General features: G+C 38.4%; 1 protein-coding gene across 1 annotated transcript in view; it reads left to right on the top strand.

The window, feature by feature from the left end:
• Positions 1–593: 593 nt before the first annotated feature.
• LOC134328708 (NACHT, LRR and PYD domains-containing protein 3-like) overlaps positions 594–21,768 on the top strand; it is a 32,401-nt gene continuing 11,226 nt past the window's right edge. The window contains exons 1-7 of the mRNA XM_063009888.1: positions 594–658; positions 1,387–1,516; positions 2,322–2,438; positions 10,785–10,901; positions 13,150–13,207; positions 16,481–16,685; positions 19,673–21,398. Coding sequence (XP_062865958.1) covers positions 1,404–1,516; positions 2,322–2,438; positions 10,785–10,901; positions 13,150–13,207; positions 16,481–16,685; positions 19,673–21,398 — 2,336 coding nt within the window. The 5' untranslated portion in view covers positions 594–658; positions 1,387–1,403. The remainder of the gene's footprint in view (positions 659–1,386; positions 1,517–2,321; positions 2,439–10,784; positions 10,902–13,149; positions 13,208–16,480; positions 16,686–19,672; positions 21,399–21,768) is intronic.

The raw sequence follows: 21,768 nt of genomic DNA, 5'->3' as shown, positions 1-21,768 counted from the left end.
CATTGTAGGGCATATCTCAGGGTTATAAGCAGGTTGGTGTAAACATAGTTAGGGTTAGATGCTGGTTGGGGTAAACAAAGTTAGGGTTAGAAGCAGGTTTGTGTAAACATAGTTAGTGATAGTTAGAGTTTCAATCATTTTATGTTTATATGGTTTTAATTTGGATTTCAGTTTTTCAAAAAAAAGCTATCACATTTATTTATTTTCATTTTATTTATGTATTCATTCTTTTATTTATATAAAAACATATAAGGTTTGTTACTCAATCTATTTGAGGAAACACTTTATAACAGTGTGAGCAACACTGGTTTGGGATGCGGTAATAAAAATAGCAGCTGCTAGTTTGAGTGCAGCATTCACATGCATATAAATTGTTGTTCGATGAGATTGTATTTCTGTTCTTCAGTAAAAACGCATGAAGACTGTTTAATCTCATCATTCACACAGAACAAAAATATAATTTTGATTACTGTCTAATTATTGTCTAACTGTTAAAAAAACTGAAATTCTCTCTGGTGTAGATTCCCATTGTACTCGCAACGTTTGAACTCAGAAAGTTTCAGATTTAAAGGAGCAGTTGAAGGCTGCATCGAGTTAAAGTAAAAGTGAGCTCTTCGGTTTATGTGGAGAGAAATATAAAGTTTTCTACAAAATCACGGTGAGTTTGTGAATATAAAGTTGTAAATATGTAAATGTTATTAATCCGTATTTGATGGAGAAATGTTTAGGATTGATTTTTTTTTTATTTGATATATATGCGTCACATTTAACACCGTTATTTAATCCTGTTCACACGGACATTTTTAACACTTTATTATCTTCTGTGTTTTTCTCTCATTCACACTAAATCTTAAACCCACTTAATAAAAGCTAGACTGAGATTTAAATCTTCCTTGTTTTCGTCTGGATACTAAAATGTAGCTTTACAAAATCACAGTTGTGACGTCAGCGCGCTTGTTTATACATACATGCAGGCGGTGGACAAAATAACAGAAACACACAATCAATAATAAACATAAAACATTCACTTCTTCAAATGAACAATTTTACTGATAATGTGTCCACGCTGTGTGTGATTATAAAGAAAGCACTAATCTAACACATTGATGAGAGTGAGATTGTTATTAATACACTTTCATTTATTTAATGATGATAAATCAGATCAGTGCTGGTTGAGTTATTGGTATACTGGTGTAAAACTAAAAGCATTACAGAGCAGTTTTAAATCCCAGCTAAGACATACAGTTTATTTATTTATTTATTTTGGATTTTAGGATTAATTACACTAGCTGCTAGTTAGCTGAGCTGTGTGATTACTGTATCATGTCCTTGATGGTGTTTCTCTGAACTGAAACTTTTAGTGACCCTGTGCTTTTTTTTATATAGTTAGTTATTTTAGTGTGATGGAGGGTACAAGACCAGATTCACCTGAACCCAGCTGTGTCTCCATGAAAAGCGACTGGTCAATAGGACTACCAATTACCTTTAAAGATGGAGGATGTTTTCCTGATCTGAGGTCAGTATAATATCATTGTGTGTTAGTGACTCAGACAGCTGCACCGCCTAAGCACCCAGCTCTGAAAACCTGATGTGAAAAAAATGTGAAAACTAATCAGAACTTAAAGAGTTAAAATGACTGAAATTATGAAGATCTAAAACTTTTAATAATCATTTCAATAATCATTTCAATAATCACCACTTCGAAGACACTTCTACTGATCTGAGGTAGTAATTCTGGGATTGAAGGACAAATTCAAGACCAAGTCCAAATAAAGGCTTGATAATGTTAATATGTATATTAAAATTGTAATAATAATATTGATTATTTATTTAAGAATGTAAATCATATCAGATGTGGTTTTTTATTAGCATACTAGTGTAAAAGAAAAAAAATATTGTCAATCGTAGGTAAGTTTGCAGACATTTAAAACTCAGACATTATTTTTTTAATAGAAAATTTGAGTTAAATTAACTAAATTATCTGCTAGCTGAGATACAGTAGAGTCCTTTGTTGGAAGTGTTTGTTTAAAAATTTGATTACCCCTGAATTAGCCAACATGACGTCTGTGTTAAAAATTAAAACTTGCATGTGATGAAGTTGTTGTTTTTGGTTACTGTGTAATAAGTGTGTACTAAAATACTAATAACAGCTTTTTTTTTTTTTTTTTTTTTCTAAGTATATTAAATTCTCTAAATGTATTTTTACTTAATAAATATTCCATAAAGTTTCCAGCTTGAATTAGGATGGAAGAATCATATTTCACATTTAAACATTCACCCATTTGTTGGTTCCATTATATTTATTTTACTTGTACCCCCAGTATGATGGAGGGTACGAGACCAGATTCACCTGAACCCAGCTGTGTCTCCATGAAGAGCGACTGGTCAATAGGACTTCCAATTACCTTTAAAGATGGAGGATGTTTTCCTGATCTGAGGTCAGTATAATATCATGGTGTGTTAGTGACTTAGACTGCTGCACCACCTAAGCACCCAGCTCTGAAAACCTTCTGAATGTGAAAACTAATCAGAACTAAATCAAGTTTAGAAAATAATTAGAGTTAAAATGACTAAAATTATGAAGCTCTAAAACTTGTAATAATTATTTATTAATAAAGAGTAACTGGTTACTGGAGCATCCAAACCACTTCAGAGAATCTTCTACTCATCTGAGGTAGGTAACTGTGTAGGACCACCAACAACCTCTTTGGTTAAGGCCAAAGAGGAAGTGTTTCTATTTTTAAATATATTAAATCCTCTAAATGTAATATATTTTTACTTATTAAATCTTTCATAAAGTTTCCAGCTTGAATTAGGATGGAGGAATCACAATTCAGATTTAAACATTCACCCATTTATTGTTTCCTTTATGTTTGGTTTTACCTGTACCCCAGTGTGGTGGAGGGTACTAGACCAGATTCACCTGAACCCAGCTGTGTCTCCATGAAGAGCGACCAGTCAAAGTCAGTATAATCTCATTGTGTGTCAGTGTCTTAGATCACTGCACCACCCACTTTTTAGAATCCAATGTACAGTCCCTGACAGAAGTTCTGTCGCTTATCCATGTTGTGGAAACAAAAGCTTATAACCTGACTTTAAATTCATCCATTGGTTTTAGAAATGACTCATATGAAAGCTGAAACCCTCCCAAATGAGGTTTAATTTACGAAAATAAATTTGCTTCACTGCAGAAATATTGATCATTTAATGAACACAGAAAGGTCCGATTTTGGCAAGACAAAAGTTTTGTCGCCTTGTCATATAATGCACCCAATCCTAGTTTACAGCCTCACCTGTGCTCACTAATTGATCGGTTAATTAGTGGGTGTGTATAAAAAGAACCCCAGCACCCCAGACCTTCACTTGAACTGCAACTTCACCTCTGACAACATGCCAAAAATCCACCCTGCGACCAAAGCCTTGATTATCAAGAGGCTGAAGACCAGATCCACTGCAGAGGTGGCTGGCACCTTTAATGTGTCTCAGCGTCAAGTACAAAGAATTAAAAAAAGATTTGAAGAGACTGGAGATGTTTTTGACAAGCCCAGGTCCGGCAGACCCCGCAAGACAACTGCTAAGGAGGAACGTTTGTTGGTTAGAAAATCCAAAGCCAGCCCCTCTTCCACTGCAGCAGAGCTCCACCAGGCCTGGTCACCTCAAGTCCCTGTGTCAACTAGAACAGTTTGTAGGATTCTGTCTCGAAATGGCCTCCATGGTCGAATCAGTGCCCAGAAGCCAGCACTAAACAAAAGGCCCACAGCCTGCTAAACGGATGGACGCTGGAAAAGTGGCAGAAGGTGGATTTCTCAGATGAATCTTCAGTTGAATTACACCACAGCCGCCGCAAATACTGCAGGAGACCTACTGGAGCCCGTATGGATCCAAGATTCACCCAGAAAACTGTTAAGTTTGGTGGTGGAAAGATCATGGTCTGGGGTTACATTCAGTATTGGGGTGTGCGAAACATTTGCAAGGTGGAAGGCAATATCAATAGCCTAAAATATCAAGAAGTATTAGCTACCTCTTACATTCCCAATCATAAAAGGGGTCAAATTTTGCAGCAGGATGGTTCTCTATCTCATACATCCATCTCTACATCAAAGTTCCTCAAGGCGAAGAAGATCAAGGTGCTCCAGGACTGGCCAGCCCAGTCACCAGACATGAACATCATTGAGCATGTTTGGGGTAGGATGAAAGAGGAAGCTTGGAAGACAAAACCAAAGAATCTTGATGAACTTCTTTGCTATTCCTGATGACTTCATCAATAAATTGTATGAATCATTGTCGAACCGCATGGATGCAGTCCTTAAAGCTCATGGAAGTCACACAAAATATTAAATATGGCTCTAATAGCACCACAACTTCATTCACCAATGTTATGAAACATATCTTTGTATTTGAAGTAAATTATTTGTTTGATTTTCACATTACTTTCTGTGGGCGACAAAACTTTTGTCTTGCCAAAATCTGACCTTTCTGTGTTCATTAAATGATCAATATTTCTGCAGTGAAGCAAATGTATTTTCGTAAATTAAACCTCATTTGGGAGGGTTTCAGCTTTCATATGAGTCATTTCTAAAACCAATGGATGAATTTAAAGTCAGGTTATAAGCTTTTGTTTCCACAACATGGATAAGCGACAGAACTTATGTCAGGGACTGTACAGGTCCTTCTCAAAAAATTAGCATATTGTGATAAAGTTCATTATTTTCCATAATGTAATGATAAAAATTAAACTTTCATATATTTTAGATTCATTGCACACCAACTGAAATATTTCAGGTCTTTTATTGTTTTAATACTGATGATTTTGGCATACAGCTCATGAAAACCCAAAATTCCTATCTCAAAAAATTAGCATATTTCATCCGACCAATAAAAGAAAAGTGTTTTTAATACAAAAAAAGTCAACCTTCAAATAATTATGTTCAGTTATGCACTCAATACTTGGTCGGGAATCCTTTTGCAGAAATGACTGCTTCAATGCGGCGTGGCATGGAGGCAATCAGCCTGTGGCACTGCTGAGGTGTTATGGAGGCCCAGGATGCTTCGATAGCGGCCTTAAGCTCATCCAGAGTGTTGGGTCTTGTGTCTCTCAACTTTCTCTTCACAATATCCCACAGATTCTCTATGGGGTTCAGGTCAGGAGAGTTGGCAGGCCAATTGAGCACAGTAATACCATGGTCAGTAAACCATTCACCAGTGGTTTTGGCACTGTGAGCAGGTGCCAGGTCGTGCTGAAAAATGAAATCTTCATCTCCATAAAGCTTTTCAGCAGATGGAAGCATGAAGTGCTCCAAAATCTCCTGATAGCTAGCTGCATTGACCCTGCCCTTGATAAAACACAGTGGACCAACACCAGCAGCTGACATGGCACCCCAGACCATCACTGACTGTGGGTACTTGACACTGGACTTCAGGCATTTTGGCATTTCCTTCTCCCCAGTCTTCCTCCAGACTCTGGCACCTTGATTTCCGAAAACAGTACTTTGGACCACTGAGCAACAGTCCAGTGCTGCTTCTCTGTAGCCCAGGTCAGGCGCTTCTGCCGCTGTTTCTGGTTCAAAAGTGGCTTGACCTGGGGAATGCGGCACCTGTAGCCCATTTCCTGCACACGCCTGTGCACGGTGGCTCTGGATGTTTCTACTCCAGACTCAGTCCACTGCTTCCGCAGGTCCCCCAAGGTCTGGAATCGGCCCTTCTCCACAATCTTCCTCAGGGTCCGGTCACCTCTTCTCGTTGTGCAGCGTTTTCTGCCACACTTTTTCCTTCCCACAGACTTCCCACTGAGGTGCCTTGATACAGCACTCTGGGAACAGCCTATTCGTTCAGAAATTTCTTTCTGTGTCTTACCCTCTTGCTTGAGGGTGTCAATGATGGCCTTCTGGACAGCAGTCAGGTCGGCAGTCTTACCCATGATTGCAGTTTTGAGTAATGAACCAGGCTGGGAGTTTTTAAAAGCCTCAGGAATCTTTTGCAGGTGTTTAGAGTTAATTCGTTGATTCAGATGATTAGGTTAATAGCTCGTTTAGAGAACCTTTTCATGATATGCTAATTTTTTGAGATAGGAATTTTGGGTTTTCATGAGCTGTATGCCAAAATCATCAGTATTAAAACAATAAAAGACCTGAAATATTTCAGTTGGTGTGCAATGAATCTAAAATATATGAAAGTTTAATTTTTATCATTACATTATGGAAAATAATGAACTTTATCACAATATGCTAATTTTTTGAGAAGGACCTGTATATATACGGTGTATCACAAAAGTGAGTACACCCCTCACATTTCTGCAAATATTTTATTATATCTTTTCATGGGACAACACTATAGACATGAAACTTGGATATAACTTAGAGTAGTCAGTGTACAGCTTGTATAGCAGTGTAGATTTACTGTCTTCTGAAAATAACTCAACACACAGCCATTAATGTCTAAATAGCTGGCAACATAAGTGAGTACACCCCACAGTGAACATGTCCAAATTGTGCCCAAAGTGTCAATATTTTCTGTGACCACCATTATTATCCAGCACTGCCTTAACCCTCCTGGGCATGGAATTCACCAGAGCTGCACAGGTTGCTACTGGAATCCTCTTCCACTCCTCCATGATGACATCATGGAGCTGGTGGATGTTAGACACCTTGAACTCCTCCACCTTCCACTTGAGGATGCGCCACAGGTGCTCAATTGGGTTAAGTCCATCACCTTTACCTTCAGCTTTCTCAGCAAGGCAGTTGTCATCTTGGAGGTTGTGTTTGGGGTCGTTATCCTGTTGGAAAACTGCCATGAGGCCCAGTTTTCGAAGGAAGGGGATCATGCTCTGTTTCAGAATGTCACAGTACATGTTGGAATTCATGTTTCCCTCAATGAACCGCAGCTCCCCAGTGCCAGCAACACTCATGCAGCCCAAGACCATGATGCTATCACCACCATGCTTGACTGTAGGCAAGATACAGTTGTCTTGGTACTTCTCACCAGGGCGCCGCCACACATGCTGGACACCATCTGAGCCAAACAAGTTTATCTTGGTCTCGTCAGACCACAGGGCATTCCAGTAATCCATGTTCTTGGACTGCTTGTCTTCAGCAAACTGTTTGAGGGCTTTCTTGTGCGTCAGCTTCCTTCTGGGATGACGACCATGCAGACCGAGTTGATGCAGTGTGCGGCGTATGGTCTGAGCACTGACAGGCTGACCTCCCACGTCTTCAACCTCTGCAGCAATGCTGGCAGCACTCATGTGTCTATTTTTTAAAGACAACCTCTGGATATGACGCCGAACACGTGGACTCAACTTCTTTGGTCGACCCTGGCGAAGCCTGTTCCGAGTGGAACCTGTCCTGGAAAACCACTGTATGACCTTGGCCACCATGCTGTTGCTCAGTTTCAGGGTGTTAGCAATCTTCTTATAGCCCAGGCCATCTTTGTGGAGAGCAACAATTCTATTTCTCACATTCTCAGAGAGTTCTTTGCCATGAGGTGCCATGTTGAATATCCAGTGGCCAGTATGAGAGAATTGTATCCAAAACACCAAATTTAACAGCCCTGCTCCCCATTTACACCTGGGACCTTGACACATGACACCAGGGAGGGACAACGACACATTTGGGCACAATTTGGACATGTTCACTGTGGGGTGTACTTACTTATGTTGCCAGCTATTTAGACATTAATGGCTGTGTGTTGAGTTATTTTCAGAAGACAGTAAATCTACACTGTTATACAAGCTGTACACTGACTACTCTAAGTTATATCCAAGTTTCATGTCTATAGTGTTGTCCCATGAAAAGATATAATGAAATATTTGCAGAAATGTGAGGGGTGTACTCACTTTCGTGATACACTGTATATATATATATATATATATATATATATATAGCATTTAGCGGACACTTTTATCCAAAGCGACTTACACAATGAGCAATTGAGGGTTAAGGGCCTTACTCAGGGACCCAACAGTCTGTTTATTAGTCCAGTACCTTAACCACTGAGCTATCACTGCATAACATATAATATATATATTGAAATATATTATATATAAGTAGCCTAGTAGTTGTATCAACATCTGCATGTAATCAATAACTGACTGTCAAATCAGATGTCTGTTTATTTATTAGGATTTTAACGTCATGTTTTACACTTTGGTTACATCATGACAGGAACGGTAGTTACTCACTACACAAGACTCATCAGGTCACAAGTTTATATTGAACACAGTCATGGACAATTCAGTGTCTCCAATTCACCTCACTTGCACGTCTTTGTACTGTGGGAGGAAACCGGAGCACCGAAGTAAACCCATGCAGACACGGGGAGAACATGCAAACTCCACACAGAGAGGACCCGGACCACCCCAACTTATCAAACCTTTCTCTTATCAAATTAGGAGAAAATAAAAATTAATTGTGCTCCAGTGGGAAGTAAGAACAGAAATGAGTCTCTCCATCACGGATTAAATGCTGTAATTTCGCTGTACACGTTTCTTTTTTGGAGAGCGCTATTTGTCTCCTGTCTCACTCGTCTTTTCTCAACTTTCTCCGGCACGGTCGTCTGTATCTCTCCCTTCGTTTGTTCTACGTTCGCTATCTTTCTTTTTCTTTCCACCGTCTTTTCACATGTAACTCGCCTCTAACTCTCTCATCTGTCTGCACTGTAGAGTCGCAGTGTTTACCGGCTGGAATGCACAGACTTGATTGGCTGAGTGGTGTCACGTGATCTCTGGTGTCTGTGCGTTTTCTCATCCGCTAAACCGCTACCGTAAATGGTACAGAAGCTGCGCCGGTTAAAATAGAAGCGCTCCGTCAGGTTTCAAATCATAACTTTCTGTTTTGGCTGTAGGTCCGGGTCCGTATGGGACAGCTTCTGGGTCCGGACCCAGACCGCGGTCCGCCTGTTAGTGACCTCTGGTCTAGGCTATAAGAAGATTGCCAACACCCTAAAACTGAGCTACAGCACGGTGGCCAAGGTCATACAGCGGTTTAACAGGACAGGTTCCACTCAGAACAGGCCTCACCATGGTCGACCAAAGAAGTTGAGTGCACATGCTCAGCGTCATATCCAGAGGTTGTCTTTTAAAAATAGACGCAAGAGTGCATGGCCGTCATCCCATGAGGAAGCCTCTTCTGAAGCTGAACCTCAAGAAAGCCAGCAAACAGTTTGCTGAAGTCAAGCAGACTAAGGACATGGATTACTGGAACCATGTCCTGTGGTCTAATGAGACCAAGATAAACTTATTTGGTTCAGATGGTGTCAAGCATGTGTGGCAACCATGTGAGGAGTACAAAGACAAGTGTGTCTTACCTACAGTCAAGCATGGTGGTGGTAGCATCATGGTCTTGGGCTGCATGAGTGCTGCCGGCTGTGGGGAGCTACAGTTCATTCAGGAAACCACAAATGCCAACATGTACTGTGATATACTGAAGCAGAGCATGATCCCCTTCCTTCGGAAACGTATTCCAACATGATAACGACCCAAACACACCTCCAAGACGACCACTTCCTTGCTAGAGAAAATGAGGGTGAAGGTGCTGGACTGGCCAAGCATGTCTCCAGACCTAAACCCTATTGAGCATCTGTTGGGCATCCTTAAATGGAAGGTGGAGGAGCACAAGGTGTCTAACATCCACCGGCTCAGTGATGTCTTCATGGAGGCGTGGAAGAGGATTCCAGAGGCAAGCTGTGCAGCTCTGGTGAACTCCATGCCCAAGAGGGTTAAGGCAGTGCTAGATAATAATGGTGGTCACACAAAATATTGACACTTTGGGCACAATTTGGACATGTTCACTGTGGGGTGTACTCACTTTTGTTGCCAGCGGTTTAGACATTAATGGCTGTGTGTTGAGTTATTTTGAGAGCACAGCAAATTTACACTGTTATACAAGCTGTACACTGACTACTTTACATTGTATCAAAGTGTCATATCTTCATCAGTGTTGTCCCATGAAAAGATATAATAAAATATTTACAAAAATGTAAGGGGTGTACTAGGGGTGTGCTATATCGTATCGTTCACGATAATACCGGTATAATTTTTAAAACGATAAAAAAATCCCATATTGTGATAATAGCGGTATTCTGCATTGATTACGTAATGACATCACGCATCTACGCATATGGCATACGTTCGTTACGTGGGTCAATTTTGCACAGCAACAAGTATGGCGGATAGTGATTCTGCGGTGGAGGAGCTCGTTCCAAAAATGCCAAGGCAACCATAAATTTATTTTTGGCACTTACCCGACCCCAGGCTTAATAGTCTGGATCATATTGTTGAAAGAAAATTAAAATTTGTTTTCCATGCATTCACACTAGCATGTTCTGGGGTTCAGTTAAGTGTCATCATTACACACAAGTTGGCAGCCAAATGATAAAGTATTGCAAAGGAATATATTGTTACATTATTTTTATTGGAAAGACAAAATACAGAAAATTGTGCATAATTCTTACATACTTCTTACATAGTTCTACCAAGTGTTTGAAACTTATATTAATAAATAAAATAAAACTTGAACATTATTTTTTTGGAAAAGTGTTTTCTTAAAATGAAAAGAAAACGGAAAAAATGAAAAAAAATTTTATTATAAAATATAGTTATCGCAAAAATAACCTGAAATATTGTGATATTATTTTAGGGCCATATCGCCCACCCCTAGGGTGTACTCACTATTGTGAGATACTGTATAAGTAATCAATGACTAGCCGTCTGATTACTTTGTAATATCCTTTTTTAGGTGCCCCCTGCTTTTTATATTGTTTATTTATGTTTGGTTTTACCGGTACCCCAGTGTGATGAAGGGTAAGAGACAAGATTCACCTGAACCCAGCTGTGTCTCCATGAAGAGCGACCAGTCAATGGGAATGCCAATTCATTTTAAAGATGGAGGATGTTCTACTGATCTGAGGTCAGTATAATCTCATGGTGTGTTAGTGCCTTATACAACTGCACCACCTAAATGCCCAGATCAAAAAAACTTTTAGAATGAGATATTTTTCTAAACTTCATTTAGTTCTGATTAGTTTTCACAGAGTTAAAATGACTGACATTATGAAGATCTAAAACTTTTAATAATTATTTGTTTAGTGAAGAGTAACTGGTTACTGGACCAAACCACTTTAGGGACTCATCTACTGATCTAAGGTTGTAATTCTGGGAATTGAAGGACAATCTAAACCAGTGGTGGGCAAACTACGGCCCGCGGGCCACATGCGGCCCGTTAGGCTGTTTAATCCGGCCCGCTGAGTATTTACAAAACTGTCCTAAAACCGCATTAATTAAAATCTTTTTCCTGCACTAAACTTGCGTTTTAATTGATTCCACTAGATGGCGCACACCAGGCGGTTATGTTATGAAATATATAACGTGTCTCACAACGTCATAGGAACATGGATTCTGCTGTTTACCATTTATTATTTTTATTATTTATAATAATAATGAACCAGAACCATGTTTTAGGCAAACCAACATCCATAAAGAACATCATGTAATCATGTAACCATAGTGCAACAACATTTTTACATAATTCGAACCTAGGGCGGAAAAACATGAGCCACGCGCTCTGCCCACTGCGCTACTCAAACAGCAGTGAAATGAACAGGCTGTTATGCTGATATCCCTGTGCACACATGCCGTTACTGAGACTAAACGTGAACACTAAGAATAATAACCAAACGCTTTCTAATTCCCACGGTAGCAGCAGTTTCCTTCTGTTTCATACAGATCGCCCCGTCTCTGTCTCATCTGCTGCATTTCTCTACCATTGATAAAAAATACAGAATAAAGTGCGTCCCGTATCAGTTCAATACGGAACGCAGCCTTAAGTTTCCAAATAAGGAAGGATTCCGTATTTTACGGGACGGTTGGCAACCCTACTATCACCCCAGCATGATCAAACCACTTGACTGGTTTAAAATGTTACACATAAACCATTAACTTATGTTGAAAGTGCTGCTTTAAAGGCTGAATTGGTTTTGTTTAGATGGTGATACACCAAGTGGAAACAAAGATAAAAATGTTTTTTTTAAATGCATAAAAAAAAAAATCACATTCACGCATGTGTAAATGTGCACATAAAAGGATGAGTCTCATGGTGTTTCATTTATATTCAAAAATTCATCCTTTAATCACGAAAATAAAGGTTTAAATGTGAACTTATATTAGTTCCAAACCCCCGCACCCACCCGGCCCGTCTGTCAATTTTTAAAACCCAGTGTGGCCCTTGGTGTAGTCCAAGACTAGATTAAGTAGCTGAGATTAAGTCCACAAATTCAGGAAAAAGTCTAAATAAGAGCATGATATTAATGTTTATATCTATATTAAAATTTTAATGAATAAATATTAATTAATGTTTTAAAGAATGTTAAATCATATTAGTCGTGGTTGTGTTATTAGCATACTGGTGTTAAAAAAGGATTATAAAGCATTGCTAAGTTTGCAGACATTTAAAACTCAGGCATTCCTTTTTTAATAGAAGTGACTTTATATAAACTAACCTAGCATCTAGTTAAGCTAGCTGTTTGTTACTTTGTCATGTTCTTGGTGGTGAGCCTTTCTGCTCTTTTTGACATAGTGATACTACTAACTGTTAAACTGCTAATTGTTTATTACATTTTACCCCTGAATTAGCATCTGTGTTAAATTAAAACTTTTATGGGATGAGGTTGTCATGGTTACTGTGTAATGAGTGGTGTGTACTAAAAATACAAATACCAAAACATCAAAATCTCTTCATCAAAACCAAAAATGTTTTGGTTTTTAAAAATATGAAACATTTAGATTTCATGTTTTTTTTTATTTTAAATCTGCCATAAAGTTTCTAGTTTTAAGAAGGTTGGAAGAATCACATTTTAGATCTTAACATTAATTAGTTATTTAATGTTTGTTTTTTTAATGGAACCTCCACTTACATTTAAAGATGGAGGATGTTCTACTGATCTGAGGTCAGTATAATCTCATGTTCTAGTCTTTTTACTTTCAGTTCCTCAGGATTAAATGCATTAAACTCACTGAACTGGTCAATTTACAAATTAGCTAGGAAATGTTTCAATAACTGGATGTTGGAACATGCTAGTGTTCAGTACTGCTCTGTACGTTGGTGTTGTATAATAAAGACTGAAAAGCTGCACAACTGATTATTTGTTTTTTACTTACAGACCACAAAAGAAGAAATTAAATGTTACTTACAGAGATCAGTTGGAATCCATATTTAAGGTTTGTATGTATGTATGTATGAGTGATAATAATGATGCTAATCTAGTTAGTCGTTGGTTAAATAAAAACTGTAATGATCTTATGTAGTGCTGGACAATAATTCGATATCGATATATATCGCGATAGAAAATGTTTCAATAAGGGTGATATGATTTTTAAACAAATTCGATCCATACACATACGTGCGTGATGACGTACGCCACAGGCACGACGCCAGTGCTCAGCGTCACTGCTCTGATTACACTCCGCTTGAGTGTAATTGAGTAGTTTTTTACTTGTAATTTTTAAAGTAAATTTTACAGCCTGTAATTTTACTTTTACTTAAGTATGTTTTGTATTAAGAATTGTAATTCGCTACATTTTAAATAACATCCGTTACTGAGTAAATAAAAAACGCTAAAGAAATCGCGTCTGGGAAACTGCGGCAGTGAATTCTGCGACGAGGAGTCGAATATTTTGTCTCGGTTCCTTTTAAAGAGTCGTATATATACATAGCGACTCCTAGAAGCGTGAGTCGGTTCCTTTATTTCAGTTTAAAGGGCCGTTCAATAGAATCGAATCATTCTATTCACACATCACTGGTGGTTATTCAGTTTGAAAAAGTTTTATGGGACTAAAATGACACATTACACATCCCTAAATGTTTTAAATGTTGTTTTTCTATTATATTTTAATTAAAAACAACTATTGTGAGATATATCCACTTGTCCTGTTTGCATTAGACAGAAGAGACTAAGTAAAGTTTACTCTGAGTACATTTTAAATGAGTTACTTTTTACTTGAGTAGATTTTTAGACTAGTAACTTTACTCGTACTTAAGTAAAAATACATTAAAGTAATAGTACTTTTACTTGAGTACAATATTTTAGTACTCTTTTCACCTCTGGTTAAGACATGTTAATATATTATATTATATATTGTCAAAGCTTATGTTTATTTGAGAATGATTTCGTGTTTTTGTCTGTATACAAATGCTGAAATCCAGTAAATGTGAAAGCTAATTTATTGTTATATCGTGATATAAATTTTAGCCATATCGTCCAGCCCTAATCGTATGTTGATTTTGGATTCTGGACCCTCTTAGATGTTCTTCTGTATGTGAATTTTTTTTTTTTGCCATATGGGGTTAATGGGACTTATTAGTTACCAAACACCCAGGCTTCCACATTTTAATGTTTGAACCTGGTTCAGAAAGAGTTGAAATCCCAGTTTAAAAGTTAAGCACATTTTAATGAACAATTAATATTATTCATTTACTGAACTTAACATGCAGATAAAAATAAACAATGTGGTGCACACAAGTTATTATACTAAATGTATCACAACAACTAGTTTCAGTATAATGTTAGAACTACATCACACATTATAGATAGATAGATAGATAGATAGATAGATAGATAGATAGATAGATAGATAGATAGATAGATAGATAGATACAGTGGGGAAAATAAGTATTTGATCCCCTGCTGATTTTGTAAGTTTACCCCCTTACAAAGACTTGAACAGTCTATAATTTTTATGGAAGGTTTATTTTAACAGAGAGAGACAGAATATCAACAAAAAATCCAGAAAAAAAACATTAAATAAAAGTTATAAATTAATTTGTATTTAATTAAGGGAAATAAGTATTTGATCCCCTACCAACCAGCAAGAATTCTGACCCCCACATACCGGTTATGTGCCCATGAGGCACACAAATTAGTCCTGTCCCTGTATAAAAGACTCCTGTCACAGAATCAGTTTCTTCCATTCAAATCTCTCGACCACCATGGGCAAGACCAAAGAGCTATCAAAGGACGTCAGGGACAAGATTGTAGACCTGCACAAGGCTGGAATGGGCTACAAGACCATCAGCAAGAAGTTTGGTGAGAAAGAGACCACTGTTGGTGCGATAATTCGAAAATGGAAGAAATACAAGATCACAGTTAATCGCCCTGGCTCTGGAGCTCCATGCAAGATCTCACCTGGTGGGGTAAGAATGATTCTGAGAAAGGTGAGGTCAGTCCAGAATTACACTGGAGGAGCTTGTCAATGATCTCAAGCTGGGAGCTGGGAGCTGGGAGCACAGTCACCAAGAAAACCATTAGTAACACACTTCGCCGTAATGGATTGAGATCCTGCAGTGCCTCCAAAGTCCCTCTGCTCAAGAAGGCTCATGTACAGGCTCGTCTGAAGTTTGCCAATGAACACCTGAATGATTCAGAGAAAGCTTGGAAGAATGTGATATGGTCAGATGAGACCAAAATTGAGCTCTTTGGCATCAATTCCACTCGCCATGTTTGGAGGCAGAGAAATGCTGGATATGACCCCAAGAACACCATCCCCACTATCAAACATGGAGGTGGAAACATTCTGCTTTGGGGCTGTTTCTCTGCTAAGGGTACAGGAAGACTTCATCGCATTGAGGGGCTGATGAATGGGGCCATGTACCGTAGAATCTTGAATGAGAACCTCCTGGCCTCAGCCAGAACACTGAAGATGGGTCGTGGATGGGTCTTCCAGCATGACAATGACCCAAAACATACAGCCAAGATAACAAAGGACTGGCTTAAGAAGAAGCACATTAAGATCTCCAGACCTTAATCCCCTTGAAAATCTGTGGAGGGAGCTCAAACTTCCAGTTTCCAAGCGACAGCCTCGAAACCTTCAGGATTTGGAGAGATTGTGTAAAGAGGAGTGGGCCAAAATCCCCCCTGAGATGTGCACAAACCTGGTGACCAACTACAAGAAATGTCTGACCTCTGTGCTTGCCAACAAGGGTTTCTCCACCACGTACTAAGTCACGTTTTGCTAGGGCATCGAATACTTATTTCACCTAATCAAATACAAATTAATTTATATATATATATATATATATATATATATATAACCTTTATTTAATGTTTTTTTTTTCTGGATTTTTTGTTGATATTCTGTCTCTCTCTGTTAAAATAAACCTTCCATAAAAATTATAGACTGTTCAAGTGTTTGTAAGGGGGTAAACGTACAAAATCAGCAGCGGATCAAATACTTATTTTCCCCACTGTAGATAGATAGATAGATAGATAGATAGATAGATAGATAGATAGATAGATAGATAGATAGATAGATAGATAGATAGATAGATAGATAGATAGATAGATAGATAGATAGATAGATAGATAGATAGATAGATAGATAGATAGATAGTACAATGTGCATGTATACAATATACAAAATACAAGAAAAAGCAAGAATGTGTGCAGTAAGTACATCACTAATTGTGATGATCTGTTCTTCTAAATTCCTCAACAGGAACTGGAGGTTAAAGTCATCAACATGTTAAAGAATGAGCTAAACAAGTTCAAAAAGCTACTGAATGAAGATTACCCAGCATGCTCTGAGCAGGAGGTGAATGACGAGAAAGATCTAAGTAGTTTCAGAGAGGGGGCGCTAAAGATCACACTGAATGTTCTCAAGATCATGAACAAGACAGACCTCGCTAACACCCTGCAGAGGAGTAAGAGACCTAAATACTTAGAAATTATATCATTAATAAATAATTAAAAAAATCTTTCATATTTATCTTTCCAGAATCAACTAGGTTTTTGATTAGTCATTGAATTCTATCCTATTATGTAACATTTTACGAGCACCAGGTACTTGACATTAGGGCTGCACGATATTTCGTTTCAGCATCGACATCGCGATGTGTGCATGCGCGATAGTCACATCGCAGGACGTGCAATGTTACTTAATGCAAATTAAATCAAATACGTCATGCTACAACTTTTTTGCTGCTTGACACAATTCACACCGTTCTCATTTTCCATGTAATATCTACCAGTGTGTTCAAAAACCTAGTGAGCTGCCTTGCTGTACTACCTACATAGGCAGAGGGGATAGGTAGAGAGGATTCTATTAAGTCAATGACTTAGGTTATAGACCGTTTCAAATGAATATTCATGAGTCCAGGAAGTGACGTTGATGTTCCTAAGACGCTTCCGCTTGGTGGTAAACAGCGCTCAGAACAACAGCGATTGACCACAACTGCTTCAATTCCTTTGCGCTAGTTCAGTTGTGATTTACTGACAGTATGTCTAAATTAAAGTTAGGACCGTGTTGTTCGGTTGTCGGATGTTCCCTCAGGCCAGGTACAAACTTGCTTTCAGAAATTAAGGTGAACAGATTTCCAAAAGACAACGCACAGCAAAACGCTTGGATTGCTGCTGTAAATAGAGCCGGCTGGATACCCACCATCAACTCTTATAATAAATGTAATATATATTATTTCATAATAAAATATTGTGAACAAATGTACTCACTTAAACGCTGTTCTCTTGGTGTCTTGTCCCTGACGTTTAGCTTAAGTGTATTAAAATATGCAGGCGCTTAATATTTGTATTAATAGAACAGAATAAACATAAACCTAACATAAGCCTTAAAAAGTTTACATTTTCCTGAGAATACGATGTAAAAGCCATAACTGTATAGGACTATATTTTGGGGAAATGTCACTATATGGAATTATATTAACGGCTTAATTAGCTGTAATAATTAGCTTAGCTTAATTATTAAATGACACACAGACCTGTAAAGAAACATGGTTCTACTTTTGTAATACAAAAAGTAAACATTCTATTTATGAGTACATTGTGCTTACTGTAAAATATTTCATGTATTTCCAGTTAGGCTATAAAAAATCGTTTTAGCATTAGCTAATATGTTCTAATTCAGATGAGAAGTAATTCATATTTTTATCATATTATAATGGATCTTAACTCAACAGACACAAAAGGGGAGATGACACAATAATGATTTTAATAATTAATTGTATGCGTCCAAACTGCGGTGTGCTTTCACTGCCTCTCTGGTGTAAACACACTCCGTTTCAACAGGGTAGTGATACACGGCTGGGTATGTTACCTCAGGCAAACGTTTTAGGTCAGCGGAAAAACACTTCTTAAATTCTCCTCAAAAGGGTCCGGTACAGATACTTGATGATCTATCATTCATTTCTGCTAATATCGCGTTTGTTCCGCGTTCGGGAGACTCGAAAAGTACGAGCTCGTCATGTTGACAGCTGGATGGATGTTTAAAAGTGGCGCTACCGGAAAGGCGAAAGGAACAGACATGCGCAGTAGCGTTGTTATTGTTTACCCTCATTGAAACGGTCTATTGGAACACGGCTACTTAGCGATTTCATCGGGTTTCGCGTTTAGCATTTAGCATCTTGCCATTAAAACCAATGGAATGAGGTGGGATGGCGCTAACATGCAGAGGCGATTTAACCTGCCTGTGGGCTCAGGGGCTACGGCTGGTTGTGGCCCCCCTACATATATAAATATATATCCCTTGCTGTGCACTTACTGTGTATTGTGATTATATGTATTTTGATATTTCACTGTCTTTTAGTTATTTTTATATTTTACTTAACGAAAATATTGTCGTGTTTTTACTTTCGCTATCGCGGCACTAGCATTAGCCACTTGCTACCGCAGAGGGTCGGCTCACCTAGACGCTGTCCCGTGGGGATGCTGCGGGTCTTTTACTGCGCGGTGGTGGAGGTGTGGGAATAAAAGCACACGACAGGGTAGAGTCACTTCAACTGTTTATTCAGGACTTCAGTGAGCGTTACAGCACTTTAGACCGCCTAGTTCCAGAACCCGAACTTCCATGCTGGGACCATACAGTGAGTCTCACATACAAAACTAACTGCAGAACGTATAAACCCGGTGCTGCATTCTGATTGGCTGAGCTGAATGTCACTCACATACTTGTTCATTACAGTACTGCTACAGCTCGTTATAGTTTATCTGGCCAATCAACAGTCAGAAATATGAATAACGTGTAAATGATTTACACAATCACTGGTTTGTAAGCTTCCCTATTCTTATTAACCAAAATAACTAACAAAATAAAAAAAATAAATAAATAAAGCAGCCAATCCGGGGCCTTCAATTATTTGGGGCCCCTGGGCTGAAGCCCAAAGGTCTTTTGTTTTTTTTAAATAATGTTTACTACTTGAAGAGGTTTTAATTGTGAAATAAAATATTAAATGACCAATTTTGTCAATCCTGTTAATTCCCTCATGTGATATTGAAGCTTTCTTAGTTTAATGCTCAGTTTGAACCGAGTACAAAGATGTAGCTTATCATAATCTTTTGTATCCCTTGTAGGCACCACCCTTTTTCACAGATGAGCCCCTTAATTAGAGTAAGATACATGCATTATTAATATTATTAATAATGTTGTGAAAATTCCTGCATTTTTTTTTATATCGCAATATTATCGCAGGAAAAGAAAATATCGCAATGTCAGTTTTTTCCAATATCGTGCAGCCCTACTTGACATTAGATAAAAATTTGAACTGTGATATTGGTCACTACATCTACAAATACGCAAATTATAATAATTGAGGTTTAAACTATTTATTAAAATATTAAATGATATACAGTGTGTTTAAATTATGCAGTAAAATACTGATTCATAATCTCTGTTTATTAGAACTGGTCTCTGTATATCAGAAAAAACTCAAATCAAACCTGAGTGAGAAATTTAAAAGAATCAATGAAGGAATCTCCCAGCATGGAAGCTCAGCACTTCTGAATAAGATCTTCACAGAGCTCTACATCACAGAGGGTTGGAGTGGAGACATCAATAATGAACATGAGGTCAGACAGATTGAAGCAGCATCCAGAAGACCAGCAGCACAGGAAATTCCCATCAAATGTAACAACCTCTTTACAAACTCGTCCACCAGAACTGTGCTGACTAAAGGAATCGCTGGAATTGGAAAAACAGTCTCAGTGCAGAAGTTCATTCTGGACTGGGCTGAAGGAAAAGCAAATCAGGACATCACCTTCATATTTCCACTTCCTTTTAGAGAGCTGAACTTGATGAAGCAGGACAATCTCAGTCTGATGGAACTTCTTCATCAGTTTTTCCCAGAAGTGAAAGGTCTGCCATCATTAGACTGTGATATTTATAAAGTTTTCTTCATCTTTGATGGTCTGGATGAGTGTCGACCTCCTCTAGGTTTTCAAAATAATGAGCGATTGTGTAACATAACGGAGTCAGTAAAAATGGATATGCTGCTGACAAACCTCATCAAGGGGAACCTGCTTCCCTCTGCTCACCTCTGGATCACCACTCGACCAGGAGCAGCCAATCAGATCCCTCCTGAGTGTGTAGACCAGGTAACAGAGGTACGAGGGTTCAGTGACCCTCAGAAAGAGGAGTACTTCAGGAAGAGGATCAGTGATGAGAACCTGGCTAGTAAAATCATCACTCACATGAAGTCATCCAGAAGTCTCTACATCATGTGTCACATTCCAGTCTTCTGCTGGATCTCAGTCTCTGTTCTAGAGAGAATTCTGGATAGAGCCGAGGGGAAAGAGATCCCCAAAACTCTGACTCAAATGTTCACTTACTTTCTGATCTTTCAGATCAAACACAAGGAACAAAAGTATAATGGGAAATCTGACCCTGATCCACACCAGACCAGAGAGATGATACTGGCACTGGGAAAACTGGCCTCCCAACAGCTGGAGAAAGGAAACCTGATCTTCTATGAGGAAGACCTGACAGAGTGTGGCATTGATGTCAAAAACACATCAGTGTACTCAGGAGTCTGCACCCAAATCTTTAGAGAGGAGGCTGGACTGCACCTGGGTCAGGTCTTCAGCTTTGTGCACCTGAGTGTTCAGGAGTTTCTGGCTGCTTTATATGAATTTCTCACCCTTATCAACAAAAACAGAAAAAACACTGAATTTCTGAAGAGTGCAGTGGACAAGGCCTTACAGAGTAAGAATGGACACCTGGATCTTTTCCTCCGCTTCCTTTTGGGTCTCTCACTGGAGTCCAATCAGACTCTCTTACGAGGCCTACTGCCACAAACAGGAAGTAGCTCTTATAACAAAGAAGAAACAGTCAGGTACATCAAGGAGAAGATCAGTGAGAATCTCTCTCCAGAGAAATCCATCAATCTGTTCCACTGTCTGAATGAACTGAACGATGATTCTCTAGTGAAGGAAGTCCAAAAATACCTGAACAGAAGAGGTTCTCTTCATCATGATAGACACCATCTGTCTCCTGCTCAGTGGTCGGCTCTGGTGTTTGTGTTGCTGAACTCAGATCAGGAGCTGGATGAGTTTAATTTGAGTAAATATTATCCATCACATGAAGGTCTTCTGAAGCTGCTGCCAGTGGTGAAAGAATCAAGAAAAGCTGAGTAAGCCATTTATTGACATTTGTTTCATAAGTTCATCAATTAAATACTAATAATTAGATTCACAAAACTGAGAAGTTGCTAAACTAGTGTTGTAGTCTGATCCCAAAATGTGTCTGAAATTAACTTTAATTTAGTTAATTTAATAAAATAAAATAATGATGCTGTCTTTTTTTACACCACCTACTAACTTGCACTCTGCTAATTATACTGAGTAGGGTTGTAACGATACACTCTACCCACGATTCAATGTGATTCACGATACTGGGTTCACGATACAATTTTTTTCCTGATTAAAAAAAAAATTAATAAAAAATTAAAGACAAATTATGACAAACTTTCTTTTTATTATTTCTTTTAAAAAAATAAAATG

Source organism: Trichomycterus rosablanca, chromosome 15, assembly GCF_030014385.1.
Source record: "Trichomycterus rosablanca isolate fTriRos1 chromosome 15, fTriRos1.hap1, whole genome shotgun sequence".
Taxonomy (NCBI): domain Eukaryota; kingdom Metazoa; phylum Chordata; class Actinopteri; order Siluriformes; family Trichomycteridae; genus Trichomycterus; species Trichomycterus rosablanca.
Note: the sequence above shows the minus strand (reverse complement) of the source record. Positions and strands in the feature narration are given on the sequence as shown.